Genomic DNA, 15,749 nt, shown 5'->3' with positions numbered 1-15,749 from the left:
TTTCATTGTTTTTATATTTGGTTAGTCTCTAGAAATATTTTTATTCATCCAGGAACCTTCTGGATTCACCTGCCTGGAAGATATTAAAAAATTCCATAAACTCATACATCAAAATTGATTAAAAAAGGAAACATATAGACCCAGCGAGATTTATTGAAAAAAAAACCTAAAAGTATCTCTTTGCCTCAACTGCTTGGAAGAAATTAAGAATTATCATAACTGCTGAAAAGGGATTTTTATGTAATCTGCAAAAATATGGGATATAAAAATTAAGATAAAGTGTGAAAACACAAACAAAAAATACTTTTGAATTTACATTATATAAAACTGGAAAAAAGGAGGCCTAAGTATAAGTAAAAGTTAAAAGCTAAGTATAAGTGGCCTAAGTCAGGCCTAGTATAATATGTATGTGAAATCCGAAAAATTCTTCAAGGCACTCCAGGATTCAACTGCCTGGAAGAAATAAGAAATTGCATTAACTCATTATTCAAAAATGGTTAAACGAAAAAACACGTATAAACTAAACGGCTTATATAACCTTAACTGCTGAAAAGGATATTCATGTATTATCGAACAATTATTGTAATGAAAGTTTAAACAATAATAAATCTATAAACCTAAAAAATGCTTTTGAAAATATATATAAGCGTCGGGATGATCAAATTAAAATACTTATTTTCAGTTTTTCAATATGATAATATTTTGATATTTGTTATCTGTTAATGGGGTTTTTCGGTAAACAAATAAATAAAGTGCCTGGAAGAAATAATACACTTTTTTCAACTAAACTGTTTAAATACCGTACTAGTAAATTAATGTTACAAATAGGAAGTTAGTGTATTAGAAAAGGACGTATACCCAACTACTAGGTAATAATAAGAAAAGACTGTATCCCTGTCAGATATTGTTCCAACACTTTAGTTTGTGCAAGATAAATTGATCTATAACTTTTGAAAGGAATAAATGGCTAAATCTTTACCTAACTTTACATTTCCTTCTTAAAGAGATTTCTCTTTTTTTTAAATAACATTAAAATTTCGTCCAATTTCCTTGAGGAGTAATTATTAAAATAATTGATATTACACAAACTATACTTTTCCTAAAATTGGTTTTGCTGATTCGTTCCTACTACTTAGCAAGTGAGCTAGACAAAGTCGGAACGATATTTAGTGTAAATACAGTCTTTTCTTTGTCATACCTTGGTAGTTAATTATAATTTTTTTTCTAAGGCATTAATAAAAAAATCACCATAATACCGTAACGAATCCGGAAATCTTGCCGGCCATTCTATGAGTCAAAAAAAGCACTCCTTTGCGTACATACATAAATCTTTATTAAATACTATCCATTAACTAGCGACCCCATTAAACACCGCGACCGCAATCATCAAATTCCTCCTGGTAAAATGTAAATTAATTAAAGGCGAGTTCTTCGTTTGGAACGTCCTGAGCAAATAATTCTCGCCGACCTTCACGTCCGGATTATGCGAGATGTTGACGTCCTCCGAGCTGCTGTCCTCGGCCAATTTCGTGAAATGCCACAACCGCAACGAACAGTCCAACGAGCCGGACACCAGCACGTTCCCGCACCGACTGAACGCCAAACAATGGACGGTTTTCTCGTGTCCGGTCAGTTCGGCGACCAAATGTCCGTGGGCGAGGTCCCATATTAAAACGCGACAATCCGCACCGGCCGATGCCAAAAAACGGCCGCAAACGCTGAACGCCAACGCCTGGATCGGCTGTTTGTGGCCGGTCATTAAACGGACGTGGTTGCCGGTGGTGATGTCCCACAGGCAGACCCTTCGGTCGCTAGAACCGGTCGCCAAGTAGTTCGAGTTCGGATGGAATTGGATGCACTGGAAGGAACGAAAGAAACAGAATATTATTTTTAAACTCGATCAAAAATTCAAGGAGGAATCTGAAAGGTTGGTTAGTAATTTGTTTATTACCGGACTTATTTATTTATTTATAAATCTTTCAACGGACAATAATTGTCCAATTTACAAAAATCACAACTATACCAGATAAAAACTGAAGACGATTGCGAATTCCTTGAGGTAAATCTTAATAAAGTAAAAAATTGGTGCAATGGCATGCACCCATTATCAGCTTTTCAATTCAAACTATAGAGCAACCTATAGATTAAACTAGAGATCAGTTTTAACTATAGAGCAAATAATGTTGTGTTAACCAAATCGATCTGAGAATTACTTATGATGCGAAATTATAGGTTTCGCCAATCATGTAGCAAAAATAGTTTCTGATTCTGCCAAATTGTTGGGTTTTATTTATCGAAATTGTCGGCATTTTGAAAATATTAATATCTCTAATTCTGATTAAGATCTGTAATTTGGTACCTGATAGATGATATTGAGCGCATTCAGCGCAAGTTTATAAAGTATCTCTGGTTTAGAGAGAAAGGTGTCTTTTCGGCCAGAGGTTTGAAGAGTCTCTTTGGAGAAATTCTTTCCATAAAATTGACTGTCTCACCCTTTTAGCTGGATTAAATTTTCCAAGGTACCAAGAATAAACTCTAGGCATTTACTTTACGTAAATTCCGCTAATATTTTGTTTAAATCCCCTATTAATAAAATGTGTCAGAAATATATTAATAATAATTTACATGAACGGTACGATATTTTTCTTGACAGTTTAAGGTCAATTATAGAAAGTATAAAGTAGATAAATTAAAAATGGGCAATCTCTGAACTGGAGATACTACACACCAAAATATGGCGATTGAACTTAACATCTCTTATACAAATTTTGCAGGTTTACGAGATACAGGGTATTTAAAGTTGGAATTTTCATTTGAAATTTCTTCATAATTTTGTGATTTTTAAGCAGTATCGTCTTAAAAATTGGCGACTTGGCGACGAATTTTGTGGTGAATTTAGCATTATTTATACAGAGCGTTAGTTACACCCTGTTACTTAGGTTATATCTTTTTTGCCTAATCAGTTATGGCTAAAACGACTAGAAAATCTAAGGCAGTTTAATTTTGAATCAAAAAAGGTACTCTAGTTTATTTCATGTAACTCTATCAGTTTTTAAGTTATTTCCTTTTTTTTTTAACATTCAGTGTAAAGAATCCTAAGCCACCGTTATTACATTGGCTTAATAGGAATTTATTTTTTTAAATTACTACTAGAGTGGACAAATCAAATTTTCGTATCTGCTCCGCCACTACTACCGTAGGAGTTCTATTTTGAATGTACAAATAGAAGAACTTTTTTACCAGAGGCAACCGGATCAAGTCTAATTTTATTCGGGTATATTTTAACCAAAACCCCGAGCTTGTTTACCTTTATTTAGGCTAGACTGCAACTAGTAAATAAAACACAAAATAATTACATTTGTGAGAATATTTATTTGTTGTAAAATAAATATCTCTGTAGTCATCCACTCGGTGTTAAAATAAGAAAACTGGGGTGTATTTCAAGGAAAACAAATAATCTTAAATTTAAGTCATGCGCTCATCCATTCATGCTTTCTTAACTAAAATAACAACAGTAAAATTATTAATATACAACAAAACAAATTATCAAAAATACCAGCAAAATTTGATACCCTTTTTTACATGAATTTGGTATCAAGTTATATTTCAATTTAATTTAAATATAAGGAGAGCGAAGGAAAAACTGTCTCTTTATTTCTATAACACTTATTGAGACACTAATCCACCAGTAAACTCTAGGTTTAAATCAGGCAAGCACTACACTGAATGTTATTGTTTTGTAGGTACTTTACATTAATTACACGTAACATTATAAAATCTGAGTAGATTGGTCAGCCATACAATACAATAAACTTAAAAGGTTACCTTGTATGGTTTTCTCACCATCGGAACCCAGAACAGGTAAGTATCAATGCACAGGTACCACGAGCAGCAGCCATCACCATCAGACACAATTAACGAGACGTCTTACGTCGTCTTATGTTATGAATTGGTTTAATTACCGAGCCAAAAATAACTATCGTACAGTTATTTTTGCACATAAAATGGTACTTAAATTGAGCACATTTCGCATAAAAATATATAGGTTTAATATAAAAATCGTTATCATAACGATTAAGAGCAAATAAAATATATAAATTGCAATTAGAGCAAATAATTGTCACTTGACAATTTGTGGCGAGAGGAAAATTTGAGCTAGAAACAAGAGTGTGTCTTCGAGCGAGTGTGAAATGTGACTCTCGCGACGGGGGACGGGGGCTGCCGTAAATCGTTACGTACTTGTCCGCGCCGCTTCTAATTCGCCCCAATTTCGGGAATTTGGCGGTCTGATTGTGTTAAAGAGGGACGAACATACGTAAAAGATTTCTTTGTCTAAAACACAGTGGCGGCACAATTTTATTTGGGGTTTAACGTGTTTGGAATGTGTTTTCCAAACAACTACTATGCTGGGTAACAACAGTAAAGACAACAAATAACAATCAACAACAATTTAAAAGTGTTTTAAAGGGCATAAAAACGCCTCAGACTGAAACAACCTAGTTAAGGACGTTAATGCATAAAAATAAAAAACAGAAAGAACATAAAAATTACCTCAACATCTGAAAAATGTCCAGCAAAAATCCTTAAAGGTTGATAGTGATCCGTAGCCCAGAGACGTGCGGTTTTATCATAGGAAGCCGAAGCGAAATAGTAACCGAGCGGCGAGAATTTAACGTCCCACACGGGAAACATGTGGCCCTTGTACACGACCAGGCAGGTCCAAATTTGCAGGCTCCACAACCTAAATTAAAAGAACACATCTTAAATTATGATTTTTTTTCTATACTCTTTTACCTTATAGTGGTATCTTCTGAGGCGCTCAATAAAAGAGTCCGATCGGGAGAAAACGCCACCGAATATACGGGACCTCCGTGGCCGCAGAGACTTCTGGACGATTCTCCGGATCGCTCGTCCATCATCCTAACCTACAAAACGTTAATATCGAGATTTTTTTATTCGGTTATAATAGGGCAGTTCTTGAGGATGCATTTGAAGTTAAAAACATGGTTTTAGGTTAAATTTTTGGATTGTTAAAGCGGTTTTGGTTGAGATACTTCTTGTTGCTAACTTTCTATGAAAATTTTAATGAAACATAATATCGATGGCTTATTTGTAATAAGACGTAACCCACAAATTTTCAAAAATCCCGCCTTAAAGGTTACTATGTAAACAAACACATTTGACATCGACCCACAAAACCGCGTAAGCCTCTGGAAAGCCAGAATCTAAATTTTTTTTGTGTAGTAATTTGACGTAAGGCACGCGAAATATTTCTAGTTGCAATAACGCGTAAACCACAGTTCTCTTATGCAGCTTCCACGCCGGTCTATACCACCAAACTAAGTTGAGTTTTAAGGTGTTATTTTTGTTATTTATAGTTTAAAAATACTATTATTAACGATATAGAATAACAGTGAAATAAACCTAAGTCTCTCATAAAATAATCTACATCAGGTAAGTTATTTAAACCATTTTGCGGATACGTCCTATTGCATGAAAAGTTTATAGTGTAATTTTTTGGGATACGTCTTATTATATTATCTTTAAAATTTGGCTGTATAATTAAACTGCCATTAAATCTAAGAGGACGTAATAATAGGTCCCTTTAAACTTTGTTTCATATTTTTATAGTAAAAGTGCGTATTCAAAAATTGTTTTTTTATGAAAGTTAACCGAAATTAGATTTCGTTTCAGCAATTATTATAGATTGCGACCAAGTTACTGATGGTAATTCTCGACTAAAAGATGAGCGCATAGGGAAGCTACGACGAGTAGACGTAATTCCAGTGGCACGTTTAGGTTTTTGTACTAATACTTTACAAACACACGCTATTAGAATTACTTCTACTCGCCTCAGTATCCCTATGCGCTTACCTGTTTGTCGACAATTACTATAATTTTGATTTTAGTAATTTTATCACAGAGAGAGATTTAACAAAAATTACACTGCAAATTGCATTTTTTTAGCCCCGAGTTAACGGTGGGATATCTCTATGGGGCTACATGAAAGTAATTAACAGTGCTCTTTGTTTCTAGAAAAATGTCAACCTGAAGTTAGAACATTCTTAAATTGGCAATAGAACAAAAAGCAGAAAGATAATGCACAAACTTCTTGTGTTAACTGAATCTCTTGTGAAATCTTGGATAATGTAGAAAACCAAGAAAACGTACCTCCTACTGAAACTGATATAGAGGAGATAGTGGATACAGGTCTCATTTTTGAGAATGTACAATTCGATGTGATTCCTTGGATGTTTCTAGTAAAAATCCTGACACAATTTATTGAAATGTAGATATTCCCAGCGAAAGTTATAATATTTCACCTTTTAACGAACTCAATACAGACCTGCAATGTTTTGATAATAGAAATATTATTGAAGCTGTTATAAATGACATTTTTAATCCACTAAATACTACAGAAGAAAAATGTTTAAATACAGATGGGGAATGTCTGTCTACAGAATATTTTAGAGATCAGCCCTAGAGAATGTAGAGTTACCACTATCTGATAGTGATGATCCAGACTACAACATGACATTATCTGATGAAAACAGTGAAGATGAAATGGATGATGAACAAGCCATTAATGCCCCCTCACGGAATGCTAGTGAAATAACTCCCGACAGCCATGAAGAAAATAATTCAAAAGAAAAAGTTCCAATAAACAGATCAAAAAGATCACGACCGCAAAATTGGCAAAGAGAGAAGAATAAAATTAAAAGAATGAAAGATGAGAGTTATTTAGGATACAATAGAACCAAAGATGGAAGAGTAAGCCATAATGTACAGCGACCTTCGAGAGAGTCAATACTTTGTAACTCCGATTACTGTTTAAGAAACAAACGTTACTGTAGCAAGATCTCTATTGAAATAATTTTTTTAAATTTTGGAGTTTATCCTGGGCCGAGAAAAAAATGTATGTCTGCTCTTTAGTTGATATAAAACCAAAAAAACGATGTTACACTGCTGGTCCCTCTAGGAGATCTAGCACATATATTTACCAATTAAAAGTAAGGAATGAAATACTACAGGTATGCAAACGAATGTTTTTGGGTACCTTGGGACTGAAAGAAAAAATGGTATATAGTTGGTTGAAAAAAAGCTGTTTGGGAATAGTAGAAAACGGGGCGTGTGCCGATTTAAATCCTGAACAAAATAAAAGAATGAATCACCTGAAGACGTTTTTAAATAATTTGCCAAAAGAACCATCTCATTATTGTAGAAAAGCCAGTTCTAAAGTTTACTTGGAGCAAACATTTCAAAGAAAAGCTCAACTTTACAAAATGTACCAGGATCATTGTGTGGAAAACAATGTAGAACCGTATACACTTTTTCCTTTTTATCGCGTTTTCGAAGAAATGAACCTGTCAATTTTCCGTCCGAAGAAAGACGAATGTGTTGTGTGTTATGGTTATAAAATCAAGCAAATATCCGAAAATGATTACAACATATATTTTGCAAAAAAGACCGGAGCTAGGTGTGAAAAAGAGAAAAATAAGAAGGAAGCAATCCAGAAGCAGGTTTACACATTTACTATGGATACACAAGCGATAAAATTATATCCATTTTTAAACGTGGGCGCTTCAAATTCATAATTTTACCGTTTATAACTTAGAGTCTCATAGTTGTGTAAATTATCTATGGAATGAAACTGAGGGTGACTTAAGTGCATCTATTTTCGCCACTTGCATTATAAAACATTTAAAAAAAAATTGTTCGACTGATAAAAAACCTATAATTTTATTTTCTGACGGCTGTTGCTATCAGAACCGCAACGCTATATTGTCAAATGCATTACTGCATTTTTTCAATAGAACATAATGTTATTATTGAACAGAAATATTTAGAAAAGGGTCACACGCAAATGGAGTGTGACTCTGTCCACGCTCTTATCGAAAAAAAAAATTAAAACATCGTATAATACAACTCCCAAGTGAATACATTTCTGTTATTCGCGACGCTCGAACAAAACCGAAACGTTTTGATGATCAGTTTTTAAACTTTGATATAAAATCTTCTTTTATCTATAATTCTATTAGGCCGGAAAGAAGTGCCAAGGACCCAACAGTTACAGATCTAAAATCGTTAGAGTACACATCAGAAGGAAAAATATTCCATAAAACTAATTTTGATGACAGATACACTAGAGTTACCACAGAGATCAAAACAAAGTAATATTAAAGCAGGTTCATTCCAAAGATTATTCCAAGACAGACTAAAGATAAAACATTCCAAGTGGTTGCATTTATAGCAATTGAAAACGCATCTTACATCTGATACTCATTCTTTCTACGATTCTCTTCCACATTATACCAATTGAAATGTTTTCTTAACCAGTGGTTTTTTGTTTTTAAATTTTTTCACCTTTGTTTTTATTTTTTTCTTGCTTAACAAGTTTTTGTGTATTTATTCAAAAACTAAATCTATACATAGTTTCTGTTGTAAAATGTTAGAGTTGAAGTGTTTTTTAGATTTCTGATTTTGTTCTTATTTTATTTTTTTTACTTCGATGTTTGTAATAGAGATGTTTGTTAATTTAAAATGAATTTAATTTAATAAATTTGTCGTAAGCCACAAACAAATGAGACGTTCTCGTTTTTATTGAAACAAACATGATGTATCACACAAAAATATTTAACAAAATAAAAAAATCATAATTAGTAATAATTGTAAATAGCAAAATGCCAATAAGAATATGCTTATAACAAAAATTGCCATATTATATTTTTACTTATTGATCATAAAACGTTTTTTGCGTTTCCTGAAAATTTTATTTCTTGGGCTTATGCCCTATTACAAATAAGCCATCGATATCGTATAAATTTAAGAGGGTTTTACTCCAAGAAGCAGAATTTTTCACCCATTAATTTCTTATATCTGAAAAAGTTTTTTGAGTTACAGGCAATTTTGCCCATCAACTTGAACTTTTGATTTGCAACTCCAATGTTTTTATTCCTTCATGGAAATTTTTGGAAATAACTTTGGCACTCTTTTGAATATCTTTTAATCACTAATGGCATCGCTTAATTGGTCGAACAAATCGAAAAATCACCTATGGACTTGTGATCTTCTGATTTCAGAAAAGCTTCCTGAGGTGCTACTTCAAAAAGCTCTTAACTACGGAATAAGGAATGTCGCACGTAAAATCTCGGAGGTAGAGAGTAAAATTGAGCAATGAGAATAGTGAATTTGTTTTTTCGGAATGAGAGGGAACACACTCAGATATAAACCATCAGCTATAAACCATATCTACTACCGGATATCAACAGTCTATTTAACGATATAAATATCGATACCCTATTTAATTACTACTCTCGGTTTGTTAATTTAAAAAAATACAGTAGAGATGGAAACACTTGGGCAAAATTAAAAATTTAAGTAGATACGAAATAACGACGTTAAAAGGCGTGCCTATTTAAGAATAATAAGGTGCCATATATGTAAAATTAATATAGTTCGAAACTAAGGGGTGGGTAAAGAATCTCGATTATTACTCTCCATGATTTTAAATTTGATATTTATCATGAAATTAAGATCTAATAAGTCAACTGCTTATAAATGTATCTTTTTTATCCATAATAGTCTTTAAATAACGGTTTTTAGTATCAATACCCTCACTCATTACTACTGCCATTTGGTAAGAAAACTATATTAAAAATGGACAAATTTACTGTGTGCAAATACACTCAGGGGTGAGGACAAAGGTCGATCCTGAAACCAACTTTAATTTTCTTGTCTATCAACGTTTTTCCTTTATGCAGATGTCATTATGTTTGCCGATGAAACATTTTTCCTTGTAAAACAAAAAGAACAAATTAACACAGTGATTTAAGAAATTGACAAATAAACTTTTCAAAAGCAAATTACAACCCTAGAAAATTTAGTATTTGAGTCCAATATAATAGCAGTACAAATGAATATAACCCTGTCTGTTAGGGTACATTTTAGACAATCAAGTAAACTGGAAAAATCACATTGCAGACCTCAATAAAAAAACTAGTTGGAATATGTTACTGCTTAAGAATTCTTCAAATGAGACAAATACAAACTGATATATTGAAAGCTTTATACTATGCATGTTTTGAATACTTTTTTACTGCAGTCATATTATTTTGACAGTCATTTATAATTGTATGCATAGTATAAGTATAGGTATCTTTTCTTTTCTATTGTAAGAAAACTGTTGTTGAAATATAATGAAATTTTTTCAGATAGAGGACAAAAAAGCGATTCCAAAAGACTTAGAAAATAATAAGTGTCCTTACCAAAACATCTTCAGCCTCAATATTCACTTCTTGTAACTTATCGACGCATTTCATCGCTTTTAGTTTTTGCGGCACCAGAGTGTACACTTTGATAATCGAGTCGTTAAAACCCACCGCTAACATGCTCGAATCCTCTGTTATTTCTGCACAACACACACTAAAAACAACAATTGAAATAACATGTTTCCCAATAAATTGATATACTCGTACGTATAATTGGAGTTTAATAATGTGTAGCAGCAACAAGATGGAAGATTTTCAGGCCCTAAATTGACCCTTTTTGAAGCCTCCCTTAGTGCTTTTAACTTCTCAATTTTGTCATTGTCCTTCCTATATATAAAACAATCTTTAATTAAACTTCTAATAAATATGATAGTACTTACAAATCAGGCACGGGAATCCTATCCACAGGAGGTGCATTGGGATCAGATTTAGTTTTTTTAGAAAGCAATGGATCTTTCTTGGATTTCTTCTTCTTCGGTTTATCAGGATTATCTTGCTCGGGAGGCTCCTCTTCGTCCTCGGCAGGGGCAGCCAGAATCTGGATATCCGGAGCCTTTGGTATGCCATAAAACACCTTGGCTTTATTATCTAAGAAAACGAGTCATGCTTCAACAGAGCTTTAAATTACTTTACTTCATTATAAAACGCCATCTATGTAATATTTATTTTTTTTATTTATTCATGCCAAAAAGTACAAACTCTTACACAAGTCAAAATACAGAAAAAAAGAGTATTAAAATTAAAATTACATAAAATATAAAACCCATCCAGTAACTATATAATAAGATAAGATAATCCACAATTAAAGGAAAAATAGATCAAGGATCAAGTGTTAAGCACTAAGTAAAACTAACAAATACAAAGCAACTTTAACAGAAATACAATATAAACATGAAAAACACAATACTTCTAAAAAACCACAGTGGTGTAAAGGAATTTCTCAAATGAGTAAAAAGGGTTATTAATTAAGAAATCTTTAATTTTTTTATTTTTGATTATACAAAATGACAGAACCCTTACAGAGATTGGCAGGGCAATAAAAAAATTAACTCCATATAGTGTGAAACCCCAGTTCTTGATCTAGAGAGTCAATGAAAAGGTGAAATTAAAGAGTCATTATGTCTGGTATATATTGTGATACTTATCAAGATTTGGTGGTAAGGTAATGTGATAGTTATGGGTTAAATTTAGTGCATCTATTTCTTTCCTTTTTATGCAACTTTTTTTGTAATAAAGTGTGTAATAATAAATAAATAAAACACTACAAAAAAATTACCTTGTCTCTTGGCCTCTCCACCCACAGCCCCAGAAGTAGCATCAATCTGAGTCTTATTCCTTGCGACCCCTTCGTACATATCAAAGTATAAATGCTCCTGAACAATGTTCAATAGCACAGATGCCTTTTTATCATTCAAATGTCTCTTTAATAGGGACAATGTGTCCCTGGACATCCTGATAATGAACTGATTGGACTTAAAGGTATCAGTCAGCTCGTTGCCGTTCATATGGTCCCTTCTGGTAACCATTGCCAGTTTCCTCAAGTCGTCTTGATAGTAACAGTCTTGTTCTGGTCCGAACTTTTTCATTAAGGATATGGCCTGTTCCGTGTGCCCATTGTAAACCAATTCTAGGTACATATGAACCAACACGGGGTATAAAATCATTCCTAACTCATGTTTGTAGATATCCAAAGAGTTTTCTACAAATCTTTTTAGTTCTATATAAGATGCCTCATAAGTTTCTGGATCTCCATCACTTTTGTAACCTGTAAGGACACTGCTGACGTCTGACTCTTGTTGCTCAACATCATCTGAGATGTTTGCCTCTTTTTTTAATAGTTCTTCGGTACCCTAAAGGGGATAATGATATTGCTGATATATGTAAAAATAGTAAAATGAAAGACATTGGAGAAAGTATGTACAGGGTATTTCTTTGATCATGTTACAAACTTCTAGGGTAGATAGAAAATGTCAAAAAAAAAGAATCCTATGAACAATGCTTCCTCAAAGAGCTAGGGATCTAGTTTTTGTTTTTCGGAACTACTATATAATTACTTGATTGCATTGTGTGAAGTTAGAAATCCAGCCCTGATTAAATCTCGAACCTTGTTAACATGCACTTTCACTTCTTGCCAAATGAACTTTAGCATTACTAATAAAATAATTAAAACTCTAATTTTTAAAGGTTATCTTCAAAGAGCATTAGCTTCCTCCTAACTTTTCTTTTTCTATCTATCTAGCCTATTGTAACATAATCAGCAGAACACCCGTCTAGTATATATATTCAATATCATGCTGTTCACTTTGCTTCTCTCCAAGAATTACCTTCAAATATAATGGCTGTAACATTTTTTTTTATGATATTTAAAGCATCAATTAGTTTCTTAGATTTAAATGTTCTTTGTTTTCCCAACCAGGAGTACAAAAGGTTTTATCAATAAACTCCGTTTATTATTATTGTACATATATAACACAATACTCAACTTTTAACAGCAAATAAAGTAACTAGTAATATGAGTATTCTTAAAATGAATAATAAACAATGTGTTGACAAGTTTACTGATATCTCCAGGGGATACAAATCTTGGTTTTAACAAGTTATTTGATAAGAAGAGCTAGTACAGGTATTTATAAATAAAAAAATATGGTTATTAACAAATAAATTAAAAAAGTTTATCTTCGAGGATGGTTTTTGGGGGACCTGTGACCCAATTTAAAAGATAACTGTGCTCACCTTTAAATTGTACTTTTTTAGAACTTGCAGGACAGCCGCTAGCTGATGTCGATCCAATCCGTTACTCATCTTGATTCACTTTTATAAAGGAAATGAATAATATTTGGAAAAAGGCATTGAAAAATATTACAATTTTTATTTGTTATTGTTTGGAAATAGGATGAAATTTTGACATTGACTGTTGCTACTTGACAAGTGACAGCTGTCAGAATAAAAGTAGGGAGGGTCACTAGAGATGATATTTCCGGCAAATTCAAATATTTTCCCGCGTTTTTTTTTGTTAGCCCAATGAATCCCGTAATACCTGTAGCACCTGTACGTACAGTCAAATTTGACATATTTGTCATAATTATTATTTGAATTGAATTAAATAATTTTTCTTTGGCGCTTTCAATAAATCACACGTAACCCGTTTAAAATGAACAGCACGGTAGGTATGCATTATAGACATAAAAACGACATAGTTAAATTAAGCCAATTTTTTTTTAGTCTTTGAAAAAGACTCCTGTTAACACCGCGAACAAACGAGCGGGGCGCAAGCGCAAACACGAAAAAGACGAACCCGCTGTATCCCGCAGGAGTAAAACGATGAAACGTAACCGTCGTAAAAAAAACGATAAAACGTCCCGTAAGTCTTCCAGATTCATGGAGTATGCGGAGTACGAGTACAGCGGCATGGACGTAAGCAGACCCAGACAGCTCCAAAGGTCTCCTTCAGATAATTCCATCATTTATATCAACACGTATCACGTAGCTGAGAGCGGCATCCCCATCATTGATCTCACAAAGAGCTCGCATAGCATCTGTTGCTCGCGAACAGCGTCACTGAAACTCATATACAAATCGAAAAACTTCAATAGCCGGCTTAAAAACCGCCCAGTTACGTCCTTGCAAACCATTCCCATGAGTCAGCACGCCATCACCAGGAACGTTAACAGCACCTCGAACCTCAGCAAGTCCAGCAAGTCGATCCTCGAAATATTTCCCAAATATTTTGACGACGATAGCGACGGTAGCGAGGTCACGGTGCTTCATGAATTATCCAGATCGGACTTTTTCGAGGAGAATAGGGACGTTGGGATGATGGGAGATGAAGAGGATCCATCCTTTAATCTCGAAAGCAAACAGCCGTTGGCGAATATTAACATGTGTCAGTGTGTTATTGGTGATGGGTCTTAGGAATACCCTAACTAAGGGGTTATTTGTTACAGATCTTTAAAATAAAGTCTGCTGGTGTATTCGCATTTTTTTTTATTAGCCTGAAGTTTATATTAGACAGTAGGGAATAAACTGCTGGTATAGTAGGTCAAATTTGAAAAAAAAACAATTTTCAAAAACCCAAATTTTGAAGGTCTCGGCTTCTATGGACACTATTGGGAAAATCCCAAAGGTTTTGTCTTAGTTTTACCATTCTAACTCCAACGAGACCATCCGCAAGGTCGTAGCTTTTACGATAGCCGAGATATGGCATTTTTAATGCCCATTTTTGGCCTCAAAAACGGACGTCGAAAACGACTTTTTCAGGATTTTCAAAGTGCTCTCATTCCCTTAGTTCTGCTCGGATCCTGCTATAACCCGGTGTTTTCGTAATCTAGGTGACCCAAATAAGACGCTGGTATACTTAGTTTGATTTCGACAAAAATCAATTTTTGGTGAAAAAATTCGATACGGGGGGGTATACCCGAAAAATGAAAAAACCCAAACTTTGAACGTCGATATCTCGGCTTCTATGGGAGCTATCGGGAAAATTCCAACGGTTTTGTCTTAGTTTCGTCGTTGTGAATCCAACGAGACCACCCGCAAGGTCGTAGCTCTTCTAATAGCTGAGATATGGCATTTTTGATGCCCATTTTTGGCCTCAAAAACGGACGTCGAAAACGACTTTTTCAGGATTTTCAAAGTGCTCTCATTCCCTTATTTCTGCTCGATGCCTGTTGTAACCCGGTGTTTTCGTAATCTAGGTGACCCAAATAAGACGCTGGTATACTTAGTTTGATTTCGACAAAAATCAATTTTTGGTGAAAAAATTCGATACGGGGGGGTATACCAGAAAAATGAAAAAACCCAAACTTTGAACGTCGATATCTCGGCTTCTATGGGAGCTATCGGGAAAATTCCAACGGTTTTGTCTTAGTTTCGTCGTTGTGAATCCAACGAGACCACCCGCAAGGTCGTAGCTCTTCTAGAAGCTGAGATATGGCATTTTTGATGCCCATTTTTGGCCTCAAAAACGGACGTCGAAAACGACTTTTTCAGGATTTTCAAAGTGCTCTCATTCCCTTAGTTCTGCTCGGATCCTGTTATAACCCGGTGTTTTCGTAATCTAGGTGACCCAAATAAGACGCTGGTATACTTAGTTTGATTTCGACAAAAATCAATTTTTGGTGAAAAAATTCGATACGGGGGGGTATACCCGAAAAATGAAAAAACCCAAACTTTGAAGGTCGATATCTCGGCTTCTATGGGAGCTATCGGGAAAATTCCAACGGTTTTGTCTTAGTTTCGTCGTTGTGAATCCAACGAGACCACCCGCAAGGTCGTAGCTCTTCTAATAGCTGAGATATGGCATTTTTGATGCCCATTTTTGGCCTCAAAAACGGACGTCGAAAACGACTTTTTCAGGATTTTCAAAGTGCTCTCATTCCCTTAGTTCTGCTCGGATCCTGTTATAACCCGGTGTTTTCGTAATCTAGGTGACCCAAATAAGACGCTGGTATACTTAGTTTGATTTCGACAAAAATCAATTTT

General features: G+C 34.1%; 2 protein-coding genes across 3 annotated transcripts; one reads left to right on the top strand and one right to left on the bottom strand.

The window, feature by feature from the left end:
- Positions 1-1,310: 1,310 nt before the first annotated feature.
- LOC126743490 (transcription initiation factor TFIID subunit 5) lies at positions 1,311-13,179 on the bottom strand. 2 transcript variants are annotated; one of them, XM_050450595.1, is made up of 8 exons: positions 13,002-13,179; positions 11,545-12,118; positions 10,649-10,856; positions 10,476-10,595; positions 10,266-10,422; positions 4,795-4,925; positions 4,552-4,741; positions 1,311-1,858 (listed from the first exon to the last, which is right to left on the bottom strand). In XM_050450595.1, exons 1-8 carry the CDS (start codon positions 13,068-13,070, stop codon positions 1,349-1,351), a joined length of 1,959 nt encoding a protein of 652 aa, XP_050306552.1. In that variant the 5' UTR covers positions 13,071-13,179; the 3' UTR covers positions 1,311-1,348. The 2 variants fall into 2 exon arrangements, with proteins under 2 accessions (XP_050306552.1, XP_050306553.1); XM_050450596.1 differs by lacking the exon at positions 13,002-13,179 and adding an exon at positions 12,593-12,772.
- A 102-nt stretch (positions 13,180-13,281) lies between these two features.
- LOC126743491 (uncharacterized) lies at positions 13,282-14,239 on the top strand. The gene is made up of 2 exons (XM_050450598.1): positions 13,282-13,431; positions 13,491-14,239. Exons 1-2 carry the CDS (start codon positions 13,420-13,422, stop codon positions 14,178-14,180), a joined length of 702 nt encoding a protein of 233 aa, XP_050306555.1. The 5' UTR covers positions 13,282-13,419; the 3' UTR covers positions 14,181-14,239.
- The last annotated feature ends 1,510 nt before the right edge of the window (positions 14,240-15,749 follow it).

This window comes from Anthonomus grandis, chromosome 13, assembly GCF_022605725.1.
Source record: "Anthonomus grandis grandis chromosome 13, icAntGran1.3, whole genome shotgun sequence".
Lineage (NCBI taxonomy): Eukaryota > Metazoa > Arthropoda > Insecta > Coleoptera > Curculionidae > Anthonomus > Anthonomus grandis.
The sequence above is the reverse complement of the archived record's forward strand: the minus strand, read 5'-3'. Positions and strand labels throughout refer to the sequence as shown.

Excerpts from the sequence above, each read along its gene's own strand:
- LOC126743490 (XM_050450595.1), bottom strand. The coding sequence starts at position 13,070 with ATGAGTAACGGATTGGATCGACATCAGCTAGCGGCTGTCCTGCAAGTT. Across the intron at positions 10,423-10,475 it reads TTATTAAACTCCAATTATAC|TGTGTGTTGTGCAGAAATAA; the intron begins GTACGAGTATAT and ends TGTTGTTTTTAG. Across the intron at positions 1,859-4,551 it reads GACATTTTTCAGATGTTGAG|TGCATCCAATTCCATCCGAA; the intron begins GTAATTTTTATG and ends CGTTCCTTCCAG.